This window comes from Entelurus aequoreus, linkage group LG12 (genome assembly GCF_033978785.1).
Source record: "Entelurus aequoreus isolate RoL-2023_Sb linkage group LG12, RoL_Eaeq_v1.1, whole genome shotgun sequence".
In the NCBI taxonomy this organism is placed as follows: domain Eukaryota; kingdom Metazoa; phylum Chordata; class Actinopteri; order Syngnathiformes; family Syngnathidae; genus Entelurus; species Entelurus aequoreus.
Genome location: NC_084742.1, coordinates 42,845,510 through 42,857,627, shown reverse-complemented (window position 1 = coordinate 42,857,627; position 12,118 = coordinate 42,845,510). Strand labels below are relative to the sequence as shown.

Sequence of the window (12,118 nt, the reverse complement as noted above, 5' to 3'; positions counted from 1 at the left end):
ACAAACGGGAAGGGCTCACAAAGAGATGACAACAAGTGCTGGTGTTGCTGCTGGGATGGGACTGAAATCAAATTGTCGAAAAAAAACAAAAAAAATATGTTTATCCCCCTTTCTTTTAGAGTCTGAGGGCTGACAGACTGCTCGCTTCCATTCAAATATTCAATTGCACTTGCCTCCATCACAAATTGCTCTTCTTTAACAAAACAAAACAGCCTTTCCTAAAGGCCTCCCAATTTTTTAGCCAGGGCTCCAATCACTCAAAAGTTACTTTTTTTTTTAGTTGAAGTAGAAGAAAAAAAGAAAAAAAAGAATAAACAACACGTTTAGTCTAAGAATTCACAATGTTTGTTCCGACGGTGTACACAGTGACTTTGTTGACCCCCCCCCCTCGTGTTTCTATACGTGTGAGAAGCAGGCGCGCCTGCTCTGAGTGTCATGCAGTAGAACATTAAGGCATCTATACATCACAGTATTTGAATGCATTGGAAAGTTCTGCAAACAACCACTGGCTGGTGTGTGTGTGTGTGTGTGTGTGTGTGTGTGTGTGTGTGTGTGTGTGTGTGTGTGTGTGTGTGTGTGTGTGTGTGTGTGTGTGTGTGTGTGTGTGTGTGTGTGTGTGTATGTTGGTGGGAGAAGGGGGCACACATGAAGCTTTCCTCCAGTGTCCATCATGGCGGCATGGATGTAAGATTATGAGACATTTGCTGGTTTCATCCACTGGTGGCACCCCCCTCCCCACTCACTAAGCACTCACATGCCCCCCCTCCCCCACCCCCGGGGCTCAGTTGCCGCTCTCTGCGGGGACCAGCGGCTCACCAATGATGCTTATGCTGTAGTTCTGGTGGACATTTGTTGGCAAGATCGGAGTCCCGTTCGACACTTGGAATGGAACTAAGCTCGCCCAGGTACCAGGACTGTGGAGAAGACACAGAAAAAGATGTCCGCAGGTTAGCGATGACAGGCAAGCGACTTGGAAAATGTAGTAAACTAAGCTACGAGTTACTCTGGCATAAATGTAGCTAAGCTACAGGGGGAAGATTATCCTGGAGAATTGTAGCAAGCTACTTTTGCCGTGTAGCTTGCTACATCAAAGCTACATTTAACAGCATTTATATCTACACTACCGTTCAAAAGTTTGGGGTCACCCAAACAATTTTGTGGAATAGCCTTCATTTCTAAGAACAAGAATAGACTGTCGAGTTTCAGATGAAAGTTCTCTTTTTCTGGCCATTTTGAGCGTTTAATTGACCCCACAAATGTGATGCTCCAGAAACTCAATCTGCTCAAAGGAAGGTCAGCTTTGTAGCTTCTGTAACGAGCTACACTGTTTTCAGATGTGTGAACATGATTGCACAAGGGTTTTCTAATCATCAATTAGCCTTCTGAGCCAATGAGCAAACACATTGTACCATTAGAACACTGGAGTGATAGTTGCTGGAAATGGGCCTCTATACACCTATGTAGATATTGCACCAAAAACCAGACATTTGCAGCTAGAATAGTCATTTACCACATTAGCAATGTATAGAGTGTATTTCTTTAAAGTTAAGACTAGTTTAAAGTTATCTTCATTGAAAAGTACAGTGCTTTTCCTTCAAAAATAAGGACATTTCAATGTGACCCCAAACTTTTGAACGGTAGTGTACGTATAATATCAATGTTCATGTAACTGAGAGTGTACACATATTACTATTAACTATCTGTCATTGTGCTGGGGACACCCTACAACTACCTCTAGGGGTCCCCACCTCCCACTGTATGCATGTATTTAGTTCGCCTTTTAGTAAAAAAAAAAACAGCACCTATTATATCTTAACAAAAAAAAAGGTGATTTGTATGTTGTTTGGGAACAGTTGGTAATGGTTATTTGCAGTAAAACTGTTCATGAGCTCAACTCACCTTAATGTGTGTCCCTACTTTTGTGAGAGAGCAGTTATGATTTTGGTTTACAGAGTAAACAACTAAAAACTAAGGTTTTGGGCATTGTTTTCTCTAAACCAAGGGTGTCAAACTCATTTTAGTTCGGGGGCCACATGGAGAAAAATCTACTCCCAAGTGGGCCGGACTGGTAAAATCACGGCACGATAACTTAAAAATAAAGACTTCAGATTGTTTTCTTTGTTTAAAAATAGAACAAGCACATTCTGAAAATGTACAAATCATTATAATGTTGTTTTTTTTACACTTACATGTTGCGGTTAGTAGTATTCTATCTTTATTTGTCGTTATTTATATTTTCTGAATAAATTATGTGATAATGTTCATCAGTCAACTCATTGGTGTTCATTTTCAATCTGTCAAGATACAAAAATATCAAAATCAAATTACAGAATGTTATTTATGGAGTTTGCTCATTTTCCTCGACTGGTGCACTAACATCATGTGGTTTATTTTTTTTTACAAATGTAGCATTATCTACAAAGATACAAAGAATTGCTATTGTGACATCGAGTGGACACATTTGGAACAGCGGTTTCTTTCATTCAAAAATTTTGGCAAATTTTTATACTTAGCAAACTCATCTCGCGGGCCGGATAAAACCTGTTCGCTGGCCGGATAGGCCCGCGGGCCTTACGTTTGACACACCTGGTCTAAACGCATGCGTTTGTCTAAATATGGCAAAAGGACACGCACTATTGTGGGTTTCCTGCACGTCATCTTCATTCCACTGCGGGAGGGAAGAATTCCTCTGCCATTTTCAATTATGTCTTTTTTTTTTTTCAGTGGTCAGCTTGAAGTGTCCCTCTGTCTCGGACTCCCTCGTCGTCATCTGACATGAGTGCGTGTCTGTTATGATTTTGCTTACTAGTTTCCATGACTCGCCTTATCTTGCCTGTGATTGGCCAGTCCGTAATGTTTCGCCTTAACCTTAGCCAAGAGTGACTCATCATACGAATACCAACCAATCATCTTGGATTTTCTCCGTATGTATGGTTGTTCTCTTTCATGCAGGTCATTATATTTTCTCCATGTTTTTTTTTTCTGCTTTTTTCTCTCTTTGTAGCTTGTAGCTTTGATGTAAACCACCTAGCTACATGGGTCTAAGAGTAGCTAAGCTACAGGAAAAACTACTTGTTAAAAAAGTACTAAGCTACTGGGAAATGTAGTTACGCTACGTAGCTTAGCTACATGTAGCTTGTTACTGCCCATCACTGCAGGTTAGTCATGGTGTTGTGGGAGAAATTGTGAAGGGTGGAAGGGGGTGGGGCTGTGTGTGTGGTGAGGGTCCATCCACAAAGCTGCCCCATCCCTATTCATATCACGCTAATGGCGAAACAACACTGGGATTGTTCCGAGGGAGCAACGGCGCTAACTGAAAACGCCAGCGGGAACAAACAGCGCGTTGTTCCCGAGGGGTACAGCCTTACGTACATGTCGGATAATTAGCCTCCCCCTCCCTCCTGCCTCCGCAGCCCCCCTTACCCTAACACTGCTCCCCGCTCCCTTCCCCGAGAGAGGCCCCCAGCGGCCACTCATCCACACTCGCCCCCCTGCAACCAACACTATTGGAGAATACCTGCACTGCATCTGAGGTCACTGAAGCAAGTTTACCATCTGAAATCAAGTTTCTATCACGCCACACGTGTATCTGGAGTGGCATGGAGACTATAATCCCACATGTATAACTTACAGGTCCCCTTTTGTGCTTGTTAGTGACCATGTGGTAACTCCAAACAAGAGAAAAATCCATCATCTCTCCCACTCACCGTGTTTGCTTCACATTGGAGAGAAACGTGAAGTGAATTAGCATATTTTATAAACTATATAGCGTAGGGGAGTCAAACTCATTTTAGATCGGGGGCCACATGGCGAAAAATCTACTCCCTAGGGGCCGGACTGGTAAAATCACGGCACGATAACTTAAAAATAAAGACAACTTCAGATAGTTTTCTTTGTTTAGAAATAGAACAAGCACATTCTGAAAATGTACAAATCATAATGTTGCGGTTAATAGTAGTCTACCTTTATTTATCGTTATTTATACTTTCTGAATACATTTTGTGATAATGTTCATCAGTCGACTCGTTGGTGTTAATTTTCAATCTATCAAGATAAAAAAATAATATCAAAATCAAATTACAAGATATTATTTATGTAGTTTGCTCATTTTCCTCGACTGGTGCACTAACATGTGGTTTATTTTTTCTACATATGTAGCATCATCTACAAAGTTGCTAAGAATTGCTATTGCAACATCTAGTGGCTACATTTAGAACAGCAGTTTCTTTCATTCAAAAATGTCCGCTCATTTTTATACTCATCTCGCTGGCCGGATAAAACCTGTTCGCGGGCCGTACGTTTGACACCCCTGATAAAGCGGATATGAGCCACATCCACAAAATTATAGAAGAACATTTTTTTTTTCCATATATTAGCCGCACCAGACTAAAAATCGCAGATACATAAATTGTGAAATTACTTATTTACACAGAAATATTTTGTAAATCTCTATTTACATACCTTAATTGTTTACAAACACAGCAGTAAAACAGGTGATCAAACACGACAGAAGTCATCGTAACATTGGAGCTGCGGAAGCTAGCACTTCAATCAGCTAAACAGACTCAATAACTCCACGGTGGCGTTTTGGCGAGTTTGCTGAGGAATTTGTCAAACTGAAACAATACAAAAATAATGCCATTGTAAGTTAATAATACTAACACAGACACTTGTAAACGTGTTAGCATATTAGCTCATGCTAACGACGCCAGCTTCATTACATTACGATAGCACGTACAAATATGCATGAAAACACTCTTACAGACATCACACATGGGACGGTTAGTAAGTAAGAATAGTTTTAGTTATATTGTAAAACTTACATACCTTGATTGGTGTGACGAATTAATAATTATTTCGAGCAAAAACTCTATGGACGGTTTTACATCAGGTTTAAGGCATTAAAACGGAAAGAACATTTTCAACCGCAATACCTGCATTAAGCAAACTCATCCAAAAGATGGCGCCATAGCACAAACAGTAACACATGAGATCGGTAGGTCGTGAGTCCAAACCCTGGCCGAGTCATACCAAAGACTATAAAAATGCGACCCATTACCTCCCTGCTTGGCACTCAGCAGCAAGGGTTGGAATTGGTGGTTAATTCACCAAAAATGATTCCCGGGCGCGGCCACCGCTGCTGCCCACTGCTCCCCTCACCTCCCAGGGGGTGATCAAGGGTGATGGGTGATTATTTCGCCACACCTAGTGTGTGTGTGACAATCATTGGTACTTTAACTTAACTCAACATCACTTCATGCCTCTGCTTGGGTTGAATGCAAACTATTGAACACAAAATATTATTGCCAGTGGCAAAAAAAATTAAAAAAATCTATTAATTAGACGCACCATTTTATAAGCCGCAGGGTTCAAACTGTAGGAAAGAAGTAGCGGCTTATAGTCAGGAATTTCCGGAATATGTATACAGCGCTTTTCTCTAGTGACTCAATTTGCTTCAGACGGTGAAACCCATTATCGACATCTTTAAGCTAGTTAAAGCAGAGTCAGTGGCACTGGAAGCAGGTGGGCAAAGTGTCTTGCCCAATAGAAGTAGGAATGGAACCCGGAACCCTCGAGTTGCTGGCACGGCTGCTCCACGCCGCCCCAGAAAGGTGTTTGTTTTTAAAAGCTGCGGCTTTTCATGTCATGAAGAAGAAAAAAAACCTGACCCGGCCCTAGCGAGATAAGCCCACTCAGTGCCCAACTCAGGCTTCACTACGCCTCTTAAAATAAAGCAATGCAATATTATGTAAGTACTATATCTTACATAAGCTATACTGGTGTTGCTAATGTGTGTGTCGTCCTGTCTCACGCCTTAATGTTACATCGTATGATATATGACGTCCATTTTGATGGACAAGTGTACAGTTTTAAGGTAAAAAAAAAACATAAGTACAGTGGTACCTCAGGATATGAGTGCCCCATCTGACGGGTCTCTAGGCTAATTGTTATGCTTAAGGTTGCGAGCAGAAATTTGGGTTATGAGCCTCACAGTGAACTCCGAAAGATCTGCCCAGATTAGCTAGAAATGGACATTGTTCTTCCAACAATGGGAACGAGAGAAAGTGAGTGAGGAGACGACGACATTCGTTGAATTAAAGAAACAAATCATCAAATATATAACCGCAGCCGACTTGGTGAAGCAGTTGGAGCGTACCACTGCTAGTCTGCACCATACTGACGCAGAATGCATCAATAACGCCGGCCAAAGATGTTGAAATAATCTCTAAACGGCGGACATTTATCTATGAAAATATGGAGAAGCTGCTGATGGTGTGTTTGACGGAGAAGCAGCTGGAAGGAGATACTGTGGAAGTCCACTTTTCAGGGTTAACTTCATAAATGTACACTTCATAAAACTACTGTAGTTGTTTGTAGTACATTCTATTGTTAATAATACAATATTTCTTACGTCAAAGTGTCTTTTTATTTTTAAAAGCCATTCCACATGTTAAAATTGTGCTGTTTTCAAGAGGTTGGGGGGCCGGAGGGGGGGCAAGTACCCACTAAATTGATTATAATTAATTTCAATGGGCAACGTTGTTTCGCAATTCCACTTTTTCAAGGTACTAGCTGCGCCACAGGACCAAGAAAAAAACCTATCCCGAGGTACCACTTTTAGACTGTCTAAACTTCCCATTGTGGACAATCCAGTCCTTCCAATCCTTTATTGTGCGACTGCGAGACTTGTTTGAAACTGGTGAAATATCCTAAAACAGTCATTCTCAAACTGTGGTTCGTGTACGGCTAGTGGTATGTGTGGTTAATTGCCAAATAATCACATAAAAGTACAGTGTTTTGTGTTCCTACAGTCAAACACAGTGTTACTGCTCAAGCTGTGTGTAATTTTACAGTGGCCAAAATATTAAATATACTTGATAAATTGTTCTTCATGAATATTTGGGCCTACTATGCTACCTGTAGTTCGATGTTGGTCATTATGGTGTTAGGAGAGCAAAGTATTTTTTTGTGGGTTCCAAGTAGTAGTATGCCAAATAATCACTTAAAAGTACAGTGTTTTATGTTCCTATATTCAAACACAGTGTTACTGCTCAAGCTGTGTTTAAAGGCCTACTGAAACCCACTACTACCGACCACGCAGTCTGATAGTTTATATATTAATGATGAAATCTTAACATTGCAACACATGCCAATACGGCCGGGTTAACTTATAAAGTGCAATTTTAAACTTCCCAGGAAACTTCCGCTTGAAAACGTCGCGGTATGATGACGTATGCGCGTGACGTCACGAGGTCAAGGGAAGTGTTTGGACCCAATTCAAATACCTCTGTTTTCTTCGACAAAATTCCACAGTATTCTGGACATCTGTGTTGGTGAATCTTTTGCAATTTGTTTAATGGACAATGGAGACTGCAAATAAGAAAGTTGTAGGTGCGATCGGTGGAGCGGCGGACTACAGCAACACCAACACCAGGAGGTTGTGTTGTGTTTTGAGCAGGATAGCAGACGCACGACAGTGAGTAAGCCCGCCGCCGCATCTAAGTTAGCTTCTGTTTTTTTAGCTTCGCCAAGCTGAATATTATTAATCGTGTATTTACATGTTCATGGTTTAATAGTATTTTTGATCTTCTGTCTATCCATCCAGTCAGGGTTTTTTTTAATTTAGTTTCTATCTGCATTTTAGACTGATGCTATCACGTGGCTACGTAGCTAGGTTAGCTTCTATTTTTTTTAGCTTCGAAAAGCTGAATATTATTAATCGTGTATTTACATGTTCATGGTTTAATAGTATTTTTGATCTTCTGTCTATCCATCCAGTCAGGGTTTTTTTTTATTTAGTTTCTATCTGCATTTGAGACTGCTATGCTATCACATTGGCTACGTAGCTAGGTTAGCTTCTATTTTTTTAGCTTCGAAAAGCTGAATATAATTAATCGTGTATTTACATGTTCATGGTTTAATAGTATTTTTGATCTTCTGTCTATCCATCCAGTCAGGGTTTTTTTTAATTTAGTTTCTATCTGCATTTGAGACTGCTATGCTATCACATTGGCTATGTAGCTAGGTTAGCTTCTATTTTTTTTAGCTTCGAAAAGCTGAATATTATTAATCGTGTATTTACATGTTCATGGTTTAATAGTATTTTTGATCTTCTGTCTATCCATCCAGTCAGGGTTTTTTTTAATTTAGTTTCTATCTGCATTTGAGACTGCTATGCTATCACGTTGGCTACGTAGCTAGGTTAGCTTCTATTTTTTTAGCTTCGAAAAGCTGAATATTATTAATCGTGTATTTACATGTTTATGGTTTAATAGTATTTTTGATCTTCTGTCTATCCATCCAGTCAGGGTTTTTTTTTATTCAGTTTCTATCTGCATTTGAGACTGCTATGCTATCACGTTGGCTACGTACCTAGGTTAGCTTCTATTTTTTTAGCTTCAAAAAGCTGAATATTATTAATCGTGTATTTACATGTTCATGGTTTAATAGTATTTTTGATCTTCTGTTTATCCATCCAGTCAGGTTTTTTTTTTATTTAGTTTCTATCTGCATTTGAGACTGCTATGCTATCACATTGGCTACGTAGCTAGGTTAGCTTCTATTTTTTTAACTTCGCAAAGCTGAATATTATTAATCGTGTATTTACATGTTCAGTCACTGTGAATGTCCATTTCGCGTTCTCGACTCTCATTTTCAAGAGGATCTACAATAGAAAAAGGAGAGAGTGTAGAATCCAATGAGCCAGCTTGTACCTAAGTTACGGTCAGAGCGAAAAAAGATACGTCCATCACTGCCTCTCAAGTCCTTCACTGTAACGTTCCTCATCTACGAATCTTTCATCCTCGCTCAAATTAATGGGGTAATCGTGACTTTCTCGGTCCGAATCTCTCTCGCTCCATTGTAAACAATGGGGAATTGTGAGGAATACTAGCTCCTGTGACGTCACGCTACTTCCGGTACAGGCAAGGCTTTTTTTATCAGCGAGCAAAAGTTGCGAACTTTATCGTCGATTTTCTCTACTAAATCCTTTCAGCAAAAATATGGCAATATCGCGAAATGATCCAGTATGACACATAGAATGGATCTGCTATTCCCGTTTAAATAAAAAAAATTCATTTCAGTAGGCCTTTAAGTTTACAGTGGCCAAAATATTAAACATACTCTGTAAATTGTTCTTCATGAATACTTGGGCCTACTATGCTACCTGTAAATTGATTTTGGTCATTATGGTGTTAGGAGAGCAAAGTATTTTTTCTGTTGTTTCCAAGTAGTAGTATGCCAAATAATCACTTAAAAGTACAGTGTTTTATAGTCCTATATTCAAACACAGTGTTACTGCTCAAGCTGTGTGTAATTTTACAGTGGCCAAAATATTAAATATACTTGTTGAATTGTTCTTCATGAATACTTGGGCCTACTATGCTATCTGTAGTTTGATTTTGGTCATTATGGTGTTAGGAGAGCAAAGTTTATTTTTAAAGTTTCAAAACCACTGCTGTAGAAAAAGTCTTTAAAATTAAGCCAAATAATTAGTCAAACGTTTTTGCTCTGCTGGCACTTTTCCCTTGGTTTCAGATATTAAACCCTGCTTAATGTCGTGTTAAAAAAAAAAAAAAAAAAAAAGGTGCTGGGAAGTTAGTGCCAAAAAGTGTTGATGAAAGCCTCCAGTCGGCCATCTTTACAAATCAAGCAGAGCCAAATTGCAGGAGGCTGCATGTGAAGGGTTAAAAAAAACAAGAGCTAATCCTCTCTTGCACTTCTTTTCCTGTCCAACTCGTCCTCAAGTTCTCCTGCCTTCTCCCCTCCCTCCCAGCCTCGCTCACACTGCCAAAAATCATCGGACAGGAAACGGGGGTGGGCGGGGGGGGGGGATTAAGTTTTTCCTACCTTGCCGAACAAAGAGCGCACAGAGTGTCCGAGAGTGGCTCTCGTTTCCTGTCTTTCTGTTGTAGCCCTCCCTCTGTCGCGGTCTGTCCTCCTCCCAGGTAATGAAACATCACGGGGACCACACAGCTACAAAAGCACACTTTGTGGGCCCTTTTTTGCGCGCTTTTAATCTGGTTAGAATTGACGGCTGTCAGTTTGTATCTGCGTCTCCTGGGGGCTACAAAGGCGGTGTGTTTGTGCATGCCGTCACTGCTAATTGACGCACTTCTGTCTTTCTTGGAAGCAACTTGCTGGGGGGCGGAGGGGGGAGTTGTGCGCCTCAAAATGCCAACAAGAAATGAATTTTTGTTTTGTTTTTTTCATGTTGACTCCTCCCCTGAGGTAACCTTCAACATGGCCTCCCTCTGCTCTTGTCCGGCAGGCCTGCCTTTAAGGATTAGCCACCTAAATTAGATTATCTAATGGCATTTTAATGGATTGCTGACCCATTTCCTTCACAATGGCAACATGCGAGTTCGGCAGAATTTGAATTTAAAGGATGCACGACGGGCAGTTTATGTAAGATGTGACGATTACAGCTTGTAGTGTGAAGTGAAGTGAATTACATTTATATAGCGCTTTTTCTCAAGTGACTCAAAGCGCTTTACATTGTGAAACCCAATATCTAAGTTACATTTAAACCAGTGTGGGTGGCACTGGGAGCAGGTGGGTAAAGTGTCTTGCCCAAGGACACAACGGCAGTGACTAGGACGGCGGAAGCGGGGATCGAACCTGCAACCCTCAAGTTGCTGGCACGGCCGCTCTACCAACCGAGCTATACCGCCCCTAACGCCCATTGTAACGTCAATGAATTTATTCAAGAGCTATTCTATGTGGTTAAAGGGGAACTACACTTTTTGGGAGATTCTGCCAATAATTTACAATCCTTATGAGAGTCATATGTATTTTTGTAATGCATTCTAACTCCTAAATAAACATGAACACAATGTGGCCGATGGGAACATGACATCATCGGGTCTATTTTGACCATAAAACCCAATAAATAAACATCCAATAAGGACCAACAATACTCCATTTACATTTCATGACCTGAATATTGACCAAGTATTAGCGATATTGTTATTATAAGAGCTAACGTTAAGGACATTTAGCAGCGAAATGATCAGAGTTCATGAAAGTTACCGTATTTTTCGGACTATAAGTCGCAGTTTTTTTCATAGTTTGACCGGGAGTGCGACTTATACTCAGGAGCGACTTATGTGTGAAATTATTAACACATTACCGTAAAATATCAAATAATATTATTTAGCTCATTCACGTAAGAGACTAGACGTATAAGATTTCATGGGATTTAGCGATTAGGAGTTGAGTTGAGTTGAGTTGAGTTTGAGTTTATTTCGAACATGCAAGCATACAACATGATACATCACAATTTCCAGTTTCTCTTTTCAACATGTTCGAAAAGGAGTAGGAAGTGACAGATTGTTTGGTAAACGTATAGCATGTTCAATTTGTTATAGTTATTTGAATGACTCTTACTATAATATGTTACGTTAACATACCAGGCACGTTCTCAGTTGGTTATTTATGCCTCATATAACGTACACTTATTCAGCCTGTTGTTCACTATTCTTTATTTATTTTAAATTGCCTTTCAAATGTCTATTCTTGGTGTTGGGTTTTATCAAATACATTTCCCCCAAAAATGCGACTTATACTCCAGAGCGACTTATATATGTTTTTTTCCTTCTTTATTATGCATTTTCGGCCGGTGCGACTTATACTCCGGAGCGATTTATACTCCGAAAAATACGGTAATTCTACATTATAAAAAAATCCTTACACCTGGATAGGAAAATAAAATGGACCTAAACTGAGAAGTTGGTATACTTTGACCCCAAGATGGCGAAGAAGACATGCAAAAAATGCTGGTTTGCGCTCACCTTTTTAAAGAAAAAATCCTTCACAAGGATTATGAGCAATTCTTCATCTAAACGGGAATATATCAATATCCTAAGAGTCGGTATCCGAGTGAGAGCAGACATTGTACAGTAAGTGATGTTTTATTATGTTTGCTGGTTCTCATGAAGTCTGCAGTGAGTAATAATCAGTGATGTTGTCTTTGAAATGTATTTAAAAAAATACCAAAATATGTAACTTTGACATGTTGTTATGAATGTTACTACATTACATATATACTTACAGTGTGTATATAAAACCTTGATGGAGGTGTTTGGATGTTTTTTTAAGCGCTTTGTAGGCATAATAG

At 39.9% G+C, this 12,118-nt stretch overlaps 1 protein-coding gene across 7 annotated transcripts in view; it reads right to left on the bottom strand.

Moving 5' to 3' along the window:
• Window positions 1-542: 542 nt before the first annotated feature.
• LOC133662229 (nuclear factor 1 B-type-like) overlaps window positions 543-12,118 on the bottom strand; it is a 124,746-nt gene continuing 113,170 nt past the window's right edge. For 6 of the 7 annotated variants that reach the window (XM_062066039.1, XM_062066040.1, XM_062066037.1 and 3 more), the window contains one exon: window positions 543-914. In XM_062066039.1, coding sequence (XP_061922023.1) covers window positions 782-914 — 133 coding nt within the window. In that variant the 3' untranslated portion in view covers window positions 543-781. The remainder of the gene's footprint in view (window positions 915-12,118) is intronic. The other variant, XM_062066043.1, reaches the window with a different exon arrangement.